The 20,197-nt window shown below is 40.8% G+C and overlaps 1 protein-coding gene across 4 annotated transcripts in view; it reads right to left on the bottom strand.

The window, feature by feature from the left end:
- The window catches only part of LOC115046189 (helicase ARIP4-like), a 62,941-nt gene that overhangs the window by 19,023 nt on the left and 23,721 nt on the right, over positions 1 to 20,197 (bottom strand). The window contains exon 1 of one of the 4 annotated variants that reach the window (XM_029506398.1): positions 13,598 to 13,821. The exons of 1 other annotated variant lie outside the window; for it this stretch is intronic. In XM_029506398.1, coding sequence (XP_029362258.1) covers positions 13,598 to 13,601 — 4 coding nt within the window. In that variant the 5' untranslated portion in view covers positions 13,602 to 13,821. Of the gene's footprint in view, positions 1 to 10,441; positions 11,786 to 11,856; positions 12,144 to 13,597; positions 13,822 to 20,197 lie in introns of those variants that run through there. 2 more of the 4 variants (XM_029506397.1, XM_029506399.1) reach the window with 2 other exon arrangements.

Raw genomic sequence — 20,197 nt, 5'->3', positions numbered from 1 at the left:
TGGTCAGGACTTGTAGGCCTAGCAGTCTTATTTTGTGTGTGTGTGTGTGGCTCCACACCCCATAGATGTTTCACCTGATTAACTCAGAATTGTTTTCTAATCCTCTGTGCTAGATTTATAGCCACTTTTCCCACTTGTGCCATCAAATGGTTGAATGCTACCCTTTTCTGATATTTTTATTTGTAACAAAAATGTTAATCTCTCAGATTTGTCTTGAAATATTATCTGAAACAAACAGGAGAGGAAGCACAAACCTCCTTGTTAGATTGACGGAAGAAACTGTGAAGTTGTTGATTTAAAGCTCAGGATGTGTAAGAATCTCTGATGATGTGTGACATAAATGAAATAAAATCTGAGTTCTTGTCAGCTGTGAGTTGTCCACAATGCTATTTCCTATATTTAGCCTGTAGCTATTATTCTCATGTTAACTACCTAGTTCTTCTAAACAGGAAACATAAAACACACTTTCCTGTGTGGCATGCTGGGTTTTGTTTTTTTTCTTTTTTACCGGGAAGGAGACACCAGACTTTGTTTTTCTAGACTGTGAAAAGCTTTTATGCAGCTGGACCCCAACTTAATGATTCTTAAAGCCAGTGACCAGAGGGGGAAAGGAGCAGCAGGACGAGACAATGATAGTTGGATGTGACAGGTTTGAATTAAACATCTACACAATCACCGCGTCTTCCCTCTGACTCTGTTTGTCCCTCAGCTGACTCCAATTCTACCTTACAGAACAGTTACATAACAATTCCTGAAATTCGCAGCCTAATCATCACTTCATACAAACACACACACACACACACACACACACACACACACAGCAGGGACTCAAAAGTAGGAGGTGGGATGCAGACAGGAAGGGAAAGAGATAAAAGCAAGGTCATCATTCAAAGAGATGCCCTTCAGAGTGAGAGGGGGTGGACATATACAGAAAAACACACACACACACACATTAAAAAAAGAAACAGACACATGGGGGGGTGCTCATGAGCAAGCACACAGATATTCTGCAAAAGGTCGAGCAGGGGGAGGGGGAGAGACAGAGAAAGACAGGTAGAGCTTTTATACATTACAAAATATGAATTTATGAGTCGATAGACACGCCATCCGCCTGCATCCTCTTTCCCTCACACACTTATCTATTTATTTGCTCTAAAAATACAATACAAAATGTCTTCACCATTGCTGGTGTTTGTATCATAAACTAATGGGAATCATATTCATAACAAAGATGATAAACCAAAAAATAAGCGTTTGCGTACAGGACTTGTGTGGATAACTGGGCAGAGTTGAGTGAGATGCAGTGGAAGAGACCATTAGCAGGCTGGCCAGGCATTTAACAGCCACTTAAATGGTTTTAGCACAGAAATGTATCTGCAAGATAAGGACCTCCTTCAGGCTGTGAGAGAGCAGCACCAAACACGCCCAGAATCAGCTTCCCATGATGTTTGCTTCGTGCTGTATCTTTCTGCTTGATCATACATCATATGTATATTGATGCTAGAACTCGTTAAGTCATTGTCATTGATTTTATTTGGTTTTTGGCGTAAGACACTGACAGTGCCGTCAGTTTCACAGGCTTGCACATGCAATATTTGCCACTTTGACTACAAGCTAGGTTTCAGCTAATCACTACTTTTTGTTGCAGATCATGTAATACCAAATGCTCAAAAACCAGCAAAAGCAACCATCCAAGAAAACATCTTTCTAAAGCTCATACATGCACATATACCATAACCAATTATCCATTTTAGTCCCGTCTCTGCTCATCCTGAGATGTCAAGACGAAAGTGGAGCCGGGATTCAAGCACAGAGAGACATCAGTGCATTCATAACAGAGCAGCTGTGCCTGTGATTCATAGAGAGCATGGAGGCTGTCGAGATGAAATACCACACATATATACAAACACACACACACTCAATTTTGTTCATGAATCTTTTTAAACACAAACCTTGTGGAATATCCTGCGGCATCATGACGAGACAGAAGGAACGAGTTATACAACACACCCATGGGTGCACAGAAATGAACAAAATATGTTATATAATGAATAATAACTAAGTAATCAAGCTCATCCTCACTGAGGCTGCAGGAACACACACACATGCACACGCACACACACTGCTGTGTACTGAGACAGAAGAAAGGCCATGTGAGGTTAAATACACAAATTACCTAATGCCATATGCACCACAAATGCATCAAATTCTGCCCATGTCCCTCATCAACAGAAAAACAACCATCATCAGGGGCATCGGGATCAATCGAAAGATTCTACTGTATGATTCTGTAAAAACTGACTTTGGACGCCAGTCCAACAAACCCTGCTGTAAATGTGTCAGATGATGGTATTTGGTCATATTTTTGTAGAATTTGTTTCAATGACGCAAAGAAACTACTATGGACTGTTGTTGAGACATTTTTTTGGTTTATGTTTTCTTCTTTTCATAGCTCAGAAAAACCTAAGTCAGTAGACTAATCAGGTGAGATTGTGTTATCTCTGCAGTGCGACACAACAAATAGATTGGGGGATTCATTCCTTAGATTAATCAGAAATTCAAAACTCATGTCTGCATGCTCTAAATTTACTTCTGCATACCCAGCCCATTCACAAATATTCCCTGGTGTACAAATCCCATGGAAGCACCAACTTCAGGTGAAAATTAAGACTTGGACAGGTGATTGTTGCTAGGTGACCAAACCATTATCAAACATCGTGCTGCAAAAGACGAGGGAGAAGCAGGAAGAGACAACGAAGCAATTGTGAGATTACAAAATATGAACCGACAGTGAAATAGAAACAGCAGGTGAAATTTGGACACCTGAAAAGACAAAATCAAGTGTCTTTAAGAAATGCTGAATCATCAGCAGTCACTGACGCACAGTAAACAGCCCACACAGGTAATTTTCTAAACCATTAATTTGTTCTCTTACATACTCCCACTGCATCACAGATTTGTTGTTCTTCACATGAACAACACAACACAACTCCAAAGAATGTGAAACCACGGGAACAAAATCACGGTCGCTGTGTCTTATTGTGCGTTTGTGAGTGTGTATATGTGTTAGTGTGTCTCAAGCAGTGGGGGGGGGTGTTACAGTCGGGAAATGTCTTCTCTAACCGCAGGCTTATGTAACTACAACTTCTTGTATGTTAAGAGTTTATATAACTCCCCACATTGAACTGTTTACCACAACAGTCTCCATGAAACATCACTGGTGTGTGTTTGTGCGCATGTTTCAAATGATGGCACACACTGCGCAGTGTGTGCCATAATATAGAGGAAACAGTCTTCATATCCTCTGCTGTGAGATCTCACACTGGATACATTCAACCTGCTTTGGCTGATTTTCTGTTTTCATACTTCAGAAAAATAAAATCTGAGAAGTTGGTGATGGGAAATTTGATCCTGACAGTAATGGAAACAGCTTCAGAATAAGGTTTTCTTGTAAACTGTCAACGGTGGCTTTTCATAGAAGAACAAAATCTTCTCGAGAACAGATCGGTAAATGTTTGCCCTCGAGTTCAAAACACAGGTAAAATTAACCATAACCAAAAGAAATAAGATTAGATGGAAAATTTATGCAACGTTGGCCTGCTCAGCGGACGGATTAATGATTTTAGATGTGATTCGAGGATAATTTACAGCTACGTGTTAGTCAGAAAGTTCTTAATTTCCATTTTGTTAGCTCTTCTTATCAAACATTTGAATACTGAACATCCGACATGTTTAGCTTTTTAACAAGTTTGCATCACATATTAAGTATAAAAAGGAGGTATGCAACATTTTCATGAGGTGGTAGTAACAAGATTTTCTTTTTATAAAAATGAAATGCGATGTGTCTACACCAATTAGGGAGCTATAATAAGATAATATGTAAATCCATTAATCATAAATTCAGACGGCTCTGGCCGAGCTGGGGACACCCTCTTACAGGAAATTTGAGATCCTGACCTACATACAGGTTCTGTTTTATCACTTTAACAAAGACACAACATCACCCGGGAGGAACGAGACGTGCTACTAAATGAAGAATTCACTGGTTTTTAGGGGTGTGTGTGTGCGTGCGTGCACTTTATTCAGAAACTCTAGACGTCAATACCTTAGCTCCTTGCTACACCTGCTCCTCCTCCCTGTGAGCCCCATGGACAAATAAAACGACGGACCCCCTGCTGCCTACGTACACAGATTACAGATGATGACAAAACAGAGAATCCCTCACTCACACACACACACACACACACACACACACACAATTATCCAACACAGATGGGAACTTGTTGAAATGGAAGAATACAGAATTCATTGTTCAATGTATTCATTTATCATTTCCTCCCAAAATTGCCTTTGGATTCTTTTTTCAGAGAGAAATGAATCAATTTTCTGCACTTTCTGCTGACACCATAAATACACTCGTTCCCTTGCAGTTATTCAACATGCTTTAGAAAACTTAATGGGAAAGGTGTAACATCTGATGTTTGAAATGCCAGAGAGATGGTGCCTGACAGATTCTGAATGATTTTCTATGCTTTCCAAAACGTTGAGACAAAATAAAGCTATGGAGTTGGTCTGTTTATGCAAAGCTTCTCATCATATTACGCGAAAAGAGGAGGATGCTGTTGAGGCAAATCTGATGGATGTGTGGTAAGCTCGAGCAGCGTCTGTGTTTTTTAGCTGTTTGTGCAGTACATTTCTGTTTTCATCATCATGCTGAATCATTGTGCGTGTTGGTTCAGAAACTCCTGCCGATCAGGACATGGAGTCCATGTTTTTCCTGACTGGAAACGAGCCAGCTTTAGTGTCTGGGTTTGTTTAGTCCGTCCATCGCCTCCATCTGCAGCAGCTCCTGGTTGTTGTGCTGATGACAGAGTTCCTACTTATTCACTTTATTATTTACTGTGTGTTATTTTGTATGCATTCTATATACTGTGACTTTTTTCTTTGGCAACATGTTGGCTCTAAAACATCATGCCAATGAAGTTGATAAAATTGATAAAAACGTTTATCTGTTCCTTTCTCACGTTCTCTTGCTGTTCTGAGTGTAGTGCTGAAAAACCAAAACCAAATGATGGACATTTAGGATTTCTTCCAAACTTATCTGACCTCCTTTCTGTCTCTTCTGCTTCCTGTTCTCCCCCGAACATCTGCCTGTCCTCCCACCTCCCTCCTCTGGCTGTTTTAGGTGTCATTTTCAAAATTCTTCTTCCTCTCCCATCTCCACTTTTGGGCTTGTTTGCCTTTGCTATTGTACAGGTACGTGTTTGAGCACGCTCATTGGATTGTCATGTCCTTGTTGTTACATAATCCCCTCCTGCTGATTTACGGTTATAAAAACACAAAATAACACCTCACAAAAATATAGTGATAAGTAGTTAAATTATTTTATGTTAAGCTTCTTCATCACTCTATGTCAAAATATAGACTTATTTCCAGCTTTATGTTTTTATTTTTGGGTCCAGCTGCCTACCTATGATTTGATGACACAAGAGCACCACTGAAAAGTGTTTATTCATCTTTTTACTGACTCAGATCAGTTATTGTGTCCATAGAATATATGTTTTGCAGCTGCTGCTGGATAGGAAGCATATAAACAGAATTTCAAAGTCCAGCTTTCTGCCTCTTTCTCGATCCCCTAAAGTGGAGCTGTGTGGATATTAATCAGCTGTTTTAGAACAATATCTCATGTGTCACAAGTATCAACATACATTTCTATATAGTTCCCCATCGTTGAGCCTATTTTGTGTTTGTAATCCTTTCATCATCTAATCTCTACAAAAACGAGCTGTGTGTCTGTCATGTTGGGAAGTAATGCACACTGCAGTGTAAGAGGCAGCATGTCTGTGTGTGTCTGTTGTGTGGGTGATGCATGTAAGTGAATTTCTCTCGGGATAAATAAAGTAGATGTCTATCATACTTACAATATCAAAATAATATAATATGAATAACTGGAATGTAAATGAAAAATACAGATGGAGGCTGCTGATCTACCAGTTTCTGCCGTGTGCCTTGAGCAGCACGGTGGTGTAGTGGTGAGCACTGTCGCCCCACAATAAGACGGTCGCTGGTTCGGTTTTTCTGTCTGGGTTAATTAGTGACTCTAAACTGTCCGTAGTGTGAGCACAGCACGGAAAAGCAGTAGATGGATGGATTATGATGAATCCGATCTGGCCTCCAGAGTGTAGACTGATGTCTTCACTAAATGAATAATAACTGCACTTCACTCTACTGCTCCATAGTTGGCTATATCAGATGCGTTGTTGCTCTGCAGCTGTTGTTAATACTCCTTTGAAATCAAAAACAAACTGAACTGGTCTGGTGATGCTGAGCAAGATAATTACAACAGGATGAAAACCAAATTACAGGTAAAAGGTCTTCATTCTAATAAGTTAGAGTAATAACACACTCCAAATAAAAGCGTAAAAATTAGATTTTTATCAGATGTGCATCCCAATATTCTCCTTCATCAGTCAAACTGTACATTAGACTTTTAGGTTATTAAGAAATTCAACAGATAGTCAAACAAGGTAAGGGGGAAAGACATGAACACACACTGAGCTCATCTGACTGACCAGCAGTGTCTAATCTAACAAGTGTGAAAATGTCAAACACAGAAGGGATTCAAAGTGTCACCGAGACAAATATGGTCACAGGTCATAGATCAGTGTGAAGTGATCTGGGGGTTGTGCTCTGAGTTGAGGTCAAAACGTCTCATCTGTCTCTGATCTCCACCACCTCAAGAGGCTACTGTGCACAATAAAAAGACTTGCTTCAGTAAGAGTCTAATCAACGCGCACACACACACACACACACACACTCAGTCTCAGCTGAAAGAAAAAGTTGCTCTCGAACAGACAGACAGGCCACCGACGCTGAGGCTGATCGGACGAGAGGGGACGCTTATGTAACTGCTGCCTCTGGCTGTTATACAACCAGCATGCTCACAAGAACCTCACGTCCTGTACGTGCACACACACAGACGTACCATCTTCAGCCACACTGAAAATTTTGCGACACCACATACTCTCTCACACACGTAATGGCACGTATTGCATGCCAGGATATGTAAGCGCATGTGTACGTGGTGTGACGTGCGTGTGGCCAATGTGTGGCTATTTTGACTCGCTCCCTGCTGTTCAGCAAAGTCCACACTGTTCTTCTAATTTTCACAACAGCAGCAACTAGAGATTGACAGATCAGACAGGCCAGAGTGATGGAGACAGAACTAAACAGACAAAACTGACCAATTCATCGATCAACCTGACAGAGAAAAAGACATAGGAAGATCTTCATAACGTTCCCTTTTTCTATTTGTAGCTGACTGTTAACACACAATGACTCTGGTTCTCTGGATGTCTTGCATTCTTCACGTGTTGGTGGTTTAATAAAAAACTCCTCTGTTCTACACAGCATGTGTTTGTGAGTTTCAAAAAAACAAAACAAATAATTTTCTTGAACTCAAAAGTTTGGTTCTGAAATTGTTAATCCTGACAAAAAAACTGGTCCAAATGTCGTCCCCTCAAAAACATCGCAATAACTAAGCTGAGACCAAAGAGAGGAGAAAGAAACAACACAAAACCAAAAACATTTGTCTAAATTTTGTTATGGTTTTGGACCAATATATTATAGAGCTACACAACTTACATAACTGAGAAGCACAAAAAAATCATCTTAAGACTAGTAGAGGTCTCAACATGACACTTCTGACGCACAAACTGACACACACTCTTATATAACAACTGCCCTGAATTAGTTATTAAGGTTGCTCTATTAGAGCAAGGCAGGTGAGTTATGAAACCTTCCTGCAGGCTCTGCGCGCTCGTGTACTCTTGTGTGCGTCTTTGTGTGCATGTGTGTTAGTCAGGGACAAGCACGTCATTAATGGAAGGTGGGTAACGGGATAATAACTGTGGGGAGATTATAGAGCAGTGGAGAGGTGAGGGGTGGTAGAACAAGTTGTTTCTAGGCCAGTGTGTCACTGCTGCAGAGGAAGAGGAGGAGAAGGAGGAGGGCGACACACACACACACACATCTGAATGCTGTCACACATCATCACTCTGGTGGTCATGTTACATAAAAATGAAATAAAAAAAAGACGCTGTTGGCAGCACTGAGAACACTGTGTGTACTTTCAGACTCTGAACAACCTCTGAAAAGTCTCACCTACACTAAACGACAGCATGAATGGTCACTGGTGCTGCTTCTCTGCCACATTCACAGTTTGTTGTTGCCCTACCTTTGCCTGTTGTTGCTCTGACCTCACATATGTGTGATGTCAAACTGAGAGGTATCACTTCTTGGAATGATGATTTGGACATTAGCACATGTGTTGCTGCTGTAAATTATCATGGTGTTAAAAAAAAAAAAAAAAAAACACAGACATTGGTGTGATTAGATTATACTGCCAGTGACGTCCCCTATTTTAACCCAAGGAATAGTTTCAAATTCAGAAAACAATGTTTCAGCTCTAAAGTTTCAGCTCTATCGGCTACTTCTGAGCAATCACACGAATAAAGCCTGTTCTAACCAAAACGTATGTTATATGAGAAGTAGCATGCAAATCATGAAATGAGCAACAACACAGCAACATAAAGGTAAAGACTGGTTCACAAGCCCTTCAATAACTGGAAGAAGAAACGTTGAAGTTAATATGACTGTTTGTGAGAGAAACTCATGTCTTAGTAATAAACTGACAACATTACTATGGTTTTATGGACATATGAAGCAAGTGATCGTCGTGAACGCACTGTGTTTTTATGTTTACTTTATTTTATTATCTAAATATGTCTTTTTACTTTCCTGTCAGGTCTGCACAAGATATTGCTGAGATTTGGGTAATGTGTGTAATGGATCATCTGCAACCTATGATGTCCCATGATGCCGTTCTCTGACGTCAGCCTGGGCCTATGCAGTTGATCGGGGAAGATTTCATTCAGCTAATAATACACATTAGTATCCAGTTTTGAATACACATCTCAGCTTTGACTACACAGATAAAACCTCATCAGGTCACCACAGGAACATTAACCACTTAATCATATTATTCTAATTCTGGAAGATTTGGTTTCAATGTGAAATTATGTGACCTTTTCTGGCCTGACGTGGTCACTGTGCTCATGACATTCACTCTCTGATCACAAGACTGTTGTACCATGTCACTGCGGTCACTCAGCGACAGAGATATGGGAACATGGGCTGCTGAGATTTATTCATGTGAGCAAAGTGAGCACCAGCATTAAGACTGAAAGCTGCAAGAAAAATTAAACGTATTGTGAAGGAGAAAGAAGGAAAAAAGGCTGAGAGGGGAAGTGGGGTGAAAGTTACTGGCAGCGGTGTGGTGGGAAAAAAAAACAAAAACGACAAATAGAACTTAAAAGGAGGAAATTTACATTGATGGAGAACAAAGATCTGAAAGCAGGAAGGAGAGAGATCAAAAGAACTGATGTTGTACAAAGACGACATTAAGGGAGTGGGAATGAGAGCCATGTGGCCAGTCCAGCCAAGCCTACATCCTCTCTGCTGTGGCATTATGAAAGCAGCCAGACTGCACGAGCTCGCGGCGTTTGGCCCGGACGCTGGTCCTAGTCTGAATAGGACAGGTTGTTCCTGCCTGACACGCTGAGGCCAATTACAACTGAACACGGTGTTCGGTGATCAGTGAAACTAGCTGCTTCTTGCTGCCGACATGTGTGCTTTAACTGTAGGCAGCTTGTCTCTAATAAACAGATTGTACTCACAGGTAAGTACAATCACACACACACACACACAACGATCGCAAAGGATATAAGGGAGAACAAGGTGTTCTTCCAGCATGTGTCACTCCTTAACTTTCCATTTGCACAGCAACAAAAAAAGCATCTAATGTTTCTTTTGACAGTGGGCCAAATACTCAGAGCAATCCAAGCATGCCGACATTAGTTATTTCTTCATAAGAGTTCCCTCTGAATGCTTTTTGAAACAAAATACCAACATGTTTAGAGGCCAACGCAGTGAAACATGGTGAAGCTGAGTTAAACTAAAATTAAAGTTAATAGGACTGGTGGGATTTAAAATCAAAATCCCTCCATGGTCTGTTCAGAGATCCTGAATAATGAAGTGATGATATTTTCAGACATATTTTTCTTTGATCACAACTCGGCAGGCATTATTTTCATCTATGGGCCAAGGATAAATGAATTTTCACAACCTTTGTGACCTTTATGTGAAATTAAATGTTCACGTGAGAACGGTCTCTCTGTTTCTGAACTCTGACAAACAGTGAAGATTGTAAATATTGGTGACACTTGTGTTTTTCATTGTTTTCATTGTCAGTTGCACTCCTCAACATTGGACTTTAAATTGACTGTAAGTGACTCTCAGCTGTTCTGGTGAAACTGTGTGCATCCCTGTTGTTTGAACAGTGGAGAAAATCTCACAGCTGCCAGCAGACAACCAACTTCACCTCAGTCCAGCTGAGCGTCCGTTTCATCCGCTGTCCAGAACGGGAAGCTCAGGAGTTTTCAGCTTCTCTGACTGACTTCAACCCACACTCTGTTCTTCACATGCATACATTTACACACACACACACACACACACACACACACACACACACACACACACACACACATATATTACTTAAATGAAGCCAAAGGTTAGATACAGCTTATTACTAATCTCATACTTAATATATTTCACACCCAGAGTGCAGCGACAACAGACCCACTGCTCACAACAGTTTATGGTCCCTAAAACTGAGCAGATTTAATCATTCATTTAACTCAGGAAATGAACTTGTTGCATACAAGTTTTTTTCTTTTTCTTTTTTTTTTTTTAGTTTTTTTTAAAGGCTGGGACAAAACTTATCTGTTGATGAGATGTGAATCTTGTTAGTGATGTGAGTACCAGGAGGTACAAGTTTAGCAAAATGACACAGATTTTAACTGTTGAACATGTCAGTCCCTGAACAAAATGAAAAAGAAATAGACCTCTATATACGCATCCTGATTGTATCTGTGGTCTGTGTGCTGATTGTATCTCTATCCACCAGACAGACTGCAGTCTGCAGCAGCATACAGTCCCCGCCTGCCGCCTCATGCGTTTACCCCCCTAACCCACTGGTCTGATGAACCATATGTTTTCCTGCCTCCACATGCTCACACTTCAAGCATGGCCCAATCCTACCCTGAAGCACCAATCATGCAATGGCATTGGTTTAGGTAACCGTAGAAACATCCAATGGGAGCACAGGCCTAAGACCACAACACGAGCAAATGGTAGCTGGCACGCGTTGGGAGACCGCCTGAGAGATGAAGGGAGGACTGAATGAAGTGAGAGAAAATTGTATAAACTGAACAGAACGAGTAGAAAAGGGAGTCAGTAACTGAAAAGAACTAAAAAAAATAAGGAATAAAAGGGCAGAGAGAAAAAAAGAGGCGGAAAAGGAAGGAGATAGCCGGTGCATTCATAAGTAGGCATGGATCCAGTGTTACACAACCACATTAAGTAACTTAGCAAACCTCAAAGCAACTACTGCCACACATTTCTGCTCAATTCTGAGACAACTGTAACAAATATATGCTCCTCGGGTCTGCGCAAGTTCTCCTTTGCCAACCCATTCATCTCCTTTCTGGCTTCATTCATGCTGCTTTTCGTCTAACAGGCAGCAGCTGGGAGCACCTCTGCAGCACACATCATCACATGAACCTCTGAGTATCTGTGCAGCTTTTCTTCCTGTCCCTCAAAAGTATCACCCACACTACCAACCACATCTATGAGTACCCTGTGCAATTTCTTTTCTTTTCTACTACTTTCCTCCAGGTCTGAGACTGAACCCTTTGCTAGCCCAGTCCCATTGGCCAGGGTAACAAAGTCACCTACCTGTGAATGACTCTGATTCATCCAGGAGCAACATGGTTATCGAGCAAAGAGAAGAGCCAGTCTCCTCTGCCTTCCTTCGTCCTCTCCTCTCTTCTCCTGGTCTCTAACTCCCTATCAAACTCTCAGAACCGCCCCCTAATAAAAGGAAAAACCTTCAGCCGGAAGTATTTGGGAGGTGTATTTCTCCTGCTCTGAGCCTTGTTTACCCTCCCTTGGTCTTTAATCTAATGCCTCAGTGACTGACTGACTGACTGACTACTGGGTAACCGGGCTGTGTGCTCCTCTGGAGTCAATAACAATGTAAATGTGCAGCAGAGACAGGCAGGAGGGCTGGCAGCTGAAAAACTTACATAACCCTTATGCTGGAGCTGGGGCCCTCTTAAGGGGGATCTCAGACGGCTGATCCTACATTGCTCCCCAACCCCCTTCCTAAAAGAAAAAAAAAAAAAAAACCCTAACAAAAAACAAAAAAACAAAAAAAACACTCCTCCATAACACAAGCAGGAATACTGAGCATGTACGGAAGCAGTCGCTCTAACGCGCTATGTTTATGTGTTTGTCAGTGGAAAAAGCATTCTGCTTTAGCTCAAAGCTCCGCAACAACATCTGGTTGACTGAACATTTAAATTGCCACAAAAAATAGAAGTGAACAGACATCCACACAAGAAACACAAAGACTGTTCTCATTCTCAAAAGTCACTTCATTTCATTCATGTTAAGGTCTGGGAAAAAAGAAGTCTTCCACACATGAACAACATAGCTGGAGCCAAATGTGTGTGTGTGTGTGTGTGTGTGTGTGTGTGTGTGTGTGTGTGTGTGTGTGTGTGTATGTGTGTAGCAGAATAAAAGCGCAAAGAGCACTTTGGTTGCAGAAACCTGCATCTATGTCCCTAAAACAGCAACAAACTGAAAAAAACTCTCAAAAGTCACATGACATGATCTACAATAAATCCTTACATACGTAAGAAAGCTCGTCAGTCATTAAGTGTAACACACATAATCTCAAGACTATGACGTTATCAAGCACAGAATTTTAAAAGATAAAAGATGGCTTACATTAAACTCAGCTTTGTATTCACCATAACAAACTCTTTCAATGCTTCAACTGAAAAAGTCTTGAAAAAACTTCCACACAACTGCCACATCGGGAGTTACTTTAGCACCAGGCAACACAGGTAACGCAAACACAACGTGGGTAGTCTGACATCATAAAGGGATTTTTCACATCCCTTTGTCGGGAGACAAAAGTCCCACATAACAGGTCGTTTTATGTGCAGTTGTTAAAGTGAAAGCTGCAGGCCTAAAAAGTAAAATCTTAAAGGAACCACTTCACCAAAGCTGCAAAAATTTTTTTATTGATTTTGAATTAGAGGACAGAACAGCAACAGAATTCAGCAAAATCAATATCGACTGGGAATGCACACAAAAGTATAACATTCTTACCAAGTAAATTTACATTACAGTCAGATAATTAAGATTAGGATACTGATTTTGGGAACATGAATGACTCCTGTGTCTATTTCATAAGGCACCTTATGAAACCTCAGATTTGCCTGAGCGGCCCGGTCAAACATATAGGTCAGTATGATAAACCCCCCCACCCCCATGTCTGCACATATACACTGATACAAAAATATACAGCAGATGTGCTATCAGGACAGAAGAATAAACAAGACAAAACAAAACAAAACACAGCTGCCACTGACAGAGCTGACAGTCAAGAGAAATTCCTGCTACTCACCCATGTCATGCGGTTGAAAGTTTTTTCTGTCTTTATCCAAGTGAGAGATCCATACCACCTCCTTCTGATACCTTCACTCTTAGAAACTTACTCCAGCTACTGTCTGCTGTTCCTTCTTGTTGCTGACACACTTCCACGCTATCCCGTTTGAACACAACGTTGTCAAAGTGTCTGTGTCTGTGTGTGTGTGTGTGCGTGAGCGTGGCAGGCTCTCTAACATCTAGCTGTAGTCTCGTCTCGTAGCTTTACCGGCGCTCCTGTGAGGACAGAAGGCCATTGGGACAATTACAAAACAATGAGTCACTGAAAGCTGCCCTGCCCGCCATGTGTAGGAAACCTCCCCCTCGCCCCCACTTGTGCTGCTTTTCCTGTCTACATCCTCCTACTCTCCTTCTCCCCTCCCCCCGCCGGCCAACTGACACAGGAGCGAGTGTGATGTCAGCAAGCCCCGCCCAGCCCAAAGACGCTGCCTTAGGTAACAGGGGTAATGGGGTTCAGCCAGCAACAGACCGAACAGACAAGAAAGAATAAAGAGGGTTTCGTTATCGTTATCAACCTCGAAGCTTTTGGCAAATCATGACTTGAACAATGACTAGAGCTCAAAATTTAATTGAATCCACCACAACTGTCGCGACATGTAATGTAAGAGATAAGAAAAACTGCGAGAATGCAAAAATGAGGAGGAAGAAAAGAGAAACTGACTTAATGAGACGAAGAAGAAAGTGCAGCCAATATCATTACTTTTTTTTTTTTTAACCTTAATCACCTTCATTTATTTATGACTGGGAACTGAGAACTAAATAAACTTTTCTGCTTCTGATTCCATCATCAGTTTGGACTGAGGCGCTGAATAATATAACCACTCCAGGTCACTTCAATGCCAACTTACTTTAACACTCTTGGCCACTTGAAACTACAGAGTCTGTGGGGGAAAAAGGATCTCGTGTTAAATTCTGTTAAAGCTTCTTTTTCATGGTGTTAGATGCTCCTGTTATTTTATCCACACCTGCACATTTTGCCAACTTTGTTCAGAGTGCAGTCAATGTAAAAATTTAAAGAAATGAAAACTCTAATTTGTCATATTTTGGGATATAGCGGATATCATGGATATGTTGCAACAGTTACTTTGTAATGACAGATCTGACAAAGCAGAACATGATTACAAAATTCTCTTTTAGCTTTACTGGATGGTATCGCACATTGTAAAGACCAATAAACACGTTGTAAACAGTGCTATTGCCACAGAAAGTACAATTTCAGCAACACTTAATTCAAAAGCTATTGAAGGAGAAGATGACAGAAAAATTTAAGGAGCCTCGTAGAGTGTATTCCCAAAAGAAATTAAAACATTGCAGTTGACAGGAGAGAAGAATGGAAGAAAAATATTTATTAAATAGGGAAAAGAAGAAGTTAGAGATAGAAAGAGTGGGACAGATGCAACTGAATAAGTCAAAGAGAGAAAGTCAAGAATGACAAAGGAGGGGAAGGGGCTGTTTCAAAACAATCCTGTGAACCCAAGGACCCTGTAAAGCCATGTTGGTGGTGTGAGATTACACACACACACACACACACACACACAGAGGGGTGGAAGGTGAGGGCATAGTCTCACACAGCAACATACACTAACCCACATTCTACTCAGTCAGGGGGGAGGGGAGGAGTGTGAAATAATAAGTTGGGGGAGGAGTTGACGGCAGCAATGTGAAGGGGAGGACTTGCCTAGCAACATAAATGTGCTCTCTTTCGCTCACACAGACACACACACACACACACACACTCACCTTTGCCACACTACCACAGTTATGGCATCCAGCCACGCCTCCTGCAAGGGAGGAGAGCTTGCCCTTTACTGTTTACATAACCTACATTGACCAACGGGGCAGAGAAGGCAGGAGGGGGGAGACAGCTTTTTTGAGTGACAATTTTCTTTTGGTGTTAAAGGAAAATCCAGACCCTTTGGACAAACCTCAGCTAAATGCTGGAGGGCCTGGACTAAATGCATTTGTATATATCAAAAGCAAAAGTCCCAAGATTTGGCCCATTTCTGAGGGCTATATTTGAAATTCACATTACTGACTCATCCAGATATACAGAGCTTTTTTTGTTTTTGGACCAGCCACCTTACTTCTCTTTACTGTCATTGTATGGTGTCCAATTATCCACTAAAATATTGTCTTCTTAATATTGTTGTACCTTTAGTCTTTATCATATGAATGTAATCCTACAATCCTATAATGTTAGAGCTATTTTTATGTACCATTGAGTCTATTATGTGAACGCTATAACGCTATAAAGGAGGCAACATGACACGTTTATTCTGCCTCAAGAGTCTGTGTAAAACGGTACCAACAAGGAAAAGGGGGTGAGTGTGTGTGGGAGAGAGTGTGAGCTCAGCGGGGCAGAGGGTTAGATGCTGCTGGTGTGACTTCCAGAGTTCTGGCATAAAAAAAAAAAAAATGAGCAAAGTAGTGGGATCTCCAATTAAAGGGGGGCTTATTGCCTCACATTTGACTGTAGCAGTTCAATTCTACACCGAAAAACACATCAGAGCGAACCAGATTACATGTTATGAACCTCTACAGGTTCAGGACACTTCTCACATGTACAGGCAGGAAATATAACTATGACTGGAAACTGAAACTGAACAGTTTGGTATTCAGACACTAACATTTTTTCGAGTTTCAATTTTGAGTGGTTAAAAATCCTTATGTCTGCCCATTAAATTACAATTACCAATCCACATTTTTACATAATTCAGAGCCTTTGCTTTGGCGCAGATATGAAGAGCTGGACTCCAATCAAGTTCTTGGCACATCAGGGATAATTGCATCAAACATTATGCAGTTGAGCACAGGTTGGAGTGTCATGGGAAGTGTTTGATTTTTATTAAATTTGAGGATATATTATCAATTTGCCATTGTAGGATAGCGACTGCAGACTGATGGGAGACTGAGGAGGGATGTAATGACATACAGAGCACACACACACACACACGCACACACACACACAAGGAAGACTGATATGGAAATTGTTGCTCCAATAAAAGTGTGATAAACTTACTACACTTATTTCAGTGATTGTGCGTTTTTAAAAGTTCATGTCTGCATCCAACTCTTTTTGTCTTGTTTAACAGCTCCAAGTTGGACAAGTGAAAGGTGTGTAACTGTCCTTTCTGAACATTAGAACAGGAAAATGTGAAAATGAACATGTTCACTCAGGCACTGTATTCACATTCATCTACTCAGAGCCAGATCTGATGAATACCCAGGTCTACTCCAGACTCATAGGACCTGGACCTAAATGCTGATTGTGGCCTTTTCCATTTCAGATGTCAGCTGGTACTGGCTGATTTTTGACCAGTAGAAAAGGAGCAATGGAAAAAGCTCACATGACTGAGGCAGTCAACAAAAACTGTGAAGTGTTGAATAGGAAGCTCAAAGAACAATGAAGCAAAAGGTGAAAAGTTCACTTTTCATTTTCAACTAAGGTAGTTTAACCCAGAACTGAGGTCCGTCACAGACGTCTGGCTGGATGTGCTTGTTTTAGACCATTTAGACAACACAAACAGGCTTTAATTCACATTAACTAAAGATTTGATTAAAATTAAGATGACAGCCTTGTATGGTTTATTCATTTTGAGTTATCTAGTCCAAAAAAAACAAAAAAAAAAAAACAATCACGCTTTGAGGAGTGGAGCAGCCCATGTTTTTCTGAGCCTCTCAGAGACATCTTATCAATGTGAGCTTCAGAAAACGGCAGAGTTTATCTGCAGATTAAGATGTCTAATTTGATCAAAAGCTCCTGAGTACCCAATAAATGGACAAAATGTTTTCTTAACTTTGTTTTCATTGCCAAGACTGAAGAAATATTGAGCCTCAGGTTGAGCTACACAGTGTGACTGTGCTGTGTGATTACAGAATATATCAAATCAATTTCTTTGTTTTCCTTACCACAATATAATTGTGTTACTTTGTGACTGGTGACATATTTCAAATTCAATAGCTGATCTCATAAATTGAATGTTATTTATTTCACTAGTTCAACTCCTTAGAACTTTTCAGAAATATTCTATTAATCGCCAGAAGAAATTTGGTTCATTACAAGTGCTCGAGAAAAGAACTATTAATAATCAGTGTTTACTCTTTTCAATGTGTTTATCCACTGCTCTGTTTTAATTTTATCCTTTTAAGTTTTGCTTTTCATCCCTAAAGCTATTGTTTTTTTTCTGCTTATCACAGATCTGGAAAATCCTGTTCAGACTGCAGATTAAGGGGAAACCAAAATCAGCAATGCCCTTTTTTTATTTCACTTTAAAACAGCTTTACAAAATATTTCAACAATGCACCTAAATACATTTTTTATCTTGAGCCTGCCAATGGAGTCCAAGTGATGTTGAGGCTACACGGTCACTGATTAAAAGGATTCCACATCCAGTGTGTTGCATAATAACATCCTCATGAGCAGAACATACATTTTTAAACAACCAATGAACATCGGTTCATCAAATGAAATACTTCAAATGATATTCAAAAATGGACCACAGTTGCCAGACAATTTTCCTGTCTACAATAGATTTGTTGTATTGGAATAACTTCACTGCAAATTTAATCTGATCAAATTGTTTGTTACCTCACTTGTGGTTACAAGTTTTATGTTCTATTATCCATGTTTTACCTGTGTGCTGTGATCTGGGTAGAGCACTGATTTTATGTTAACTATCCCCGCTGGAGAACGACAATGAAGTCTGTTTGATAGGATGTGATGGGTCTGTGGTTGAATGGAGGACCTTCTAGTCCTGACCGTCGCTCACAACAACAGACAAGTAAGCCCACGTTTGTTACATCAGCGTGTCCGCAGCAGGAGAACAGAAACTGTGAAAGCAAAGAGTTTTGGATTATAATGGCTCAGCATTCACAACCAACACACGAACAGAACAAACAGAACAGAAGATCAGTCCGACAACAAGCCAGACTGTTACCTGATATGTAGTCTCTCACACACACACACACACACACACATACACACACACACCAGTATGTAAACCAGCTGGTGTTACTGTATCACCTCCTACACTACACTTTGTCTAACCTTTAATCAGGTCACAAACACACAAACACACACATGCGTGCACGCACATATCATGAGATGCGTTTTAATGTTTCTGTTGTTCTACAAAACTTAATGAAATGAATCGAAAGACACACTGAAGACATAACTTCTGTGACTCAGTTTATTCTAAAACGTATGTTCATAGACAGAGCTGCACGGTGGAATAGTGGTTAGTGCTGTCACCCCCACAATTAGAAGGTCGTGGGTTCCGTTCCCGGCCTGGGGCCTTTCTGTGCAGAGATAATGTTGCAGGTTTCCTCCCACCGTCCAAAGACATCATGTTTGGGTTACGTCTGTATGTCTCTGTCTGTCTCCATGTGTTGGCCCTGTGATGGACTGCCCACCTCGCCCAATGTGAGCTAGGATTGGCTCCAACACCCCCCGCGACCCAGAAATGGATAAGAGGTTGAAGATTAAATGAATGCTCATAGACCAACTCAGAAGTTTTTTTGTTTTCAGTTTCTGTGTTCTGGTCTTATAACTATCAGGCAGATGCAGTCGGGTCTCTGAGCTGGTCTGTGGGCCTTTCCCCATTCATTACAAGTTTAAAATTAAAGTGAAAGGGCCTATGAGTAAGTAATGTTTAGTGGAAATATTAAAATTTAAGTAGTGTGGTACATGCAGAAAAGCACTGAATTTGTAAGGTCTAGCATTGATGCAGAATGTACGTGTGTGTTTCAGCTCATTAAAAAAAAAAAAAAAAAAAATCCAAGTATTAGTATTAATTAGGGAGGTACATTTTTCTATGTATTTGATCAATCTAAGCTCAGTATTTACTGTCCTTGTAGCTCTCCCAGCTATAGCTGTTAACTTTGTCTGGTTTCCTGAAATAGCTGCCTGCTGCTGCTGGAAGCGATGGTGAGAGTGCTAATGTACTGCTGCAACGTTGGCTGATACTTCTACCAGTGACCTCTTTTCACTTTACATGCCCAACTTAAGGTTTTAATCAAAACTGTCTACAAATAAAATATTGTGGACTTGGGAAAAAAAAAACAGGTTGTACAGTAAGCACACAAAGATAATGCTGTTCTTTTCTTTTTGGAAGTTGGAAATGAAAAGCACAACATTAATAATCTCCCCTTCCAAACTAACTACCTGGTGTTTCATGGGTCCAATTTTGACTGAGGCTGGCAAAGCGAAGCATCTTGATTAAACCACCAGGTGTCTTAACATTTGTGGGAGGAAACATGTTTACTTGTTTTTCTTCAGAGTGTAGTCTGCTTGCCCGTGCCTACACACAGGCAGGGGAGCAACAGGCTAATTAACAGACTATTACTCTCCTGCTCTCTGGAGTCAGTGTGTCGATGATGTACATATGTGTGTGTGTGTGTGTGTGTGTGTGTGTGTGTGTGTCATATGAAAGATGTGACTAAACCTTATCCAGGGCCAATAACATGCGGCTCGCATTCCACCCATTCTGTTCACATACAGACTCACATACACCTACGCATGCACTAAAAACCCCGAGGCACAGAGTGGAAAAGTGGACAC

The sequence above is a fragment of the Echeneis naucrates genome, chromosome 7 (genome assembly GCF_900963305.1).
Source record: "Echeneis naucrates chromosome 7, fEcheNa1.1, whole genome shotgun sequence".
Taxonomy (NCBI): Eukaryota; Metazoa; Chordata; class Actinopteri; order Carangiformes; family Echeneidae; genus Echeneis; species Echeneis naucrates.
Note: the sequence above shows the minus strand (reverse complement) of the source record. Positions and strands in the feature narration are given on the sequence as shown.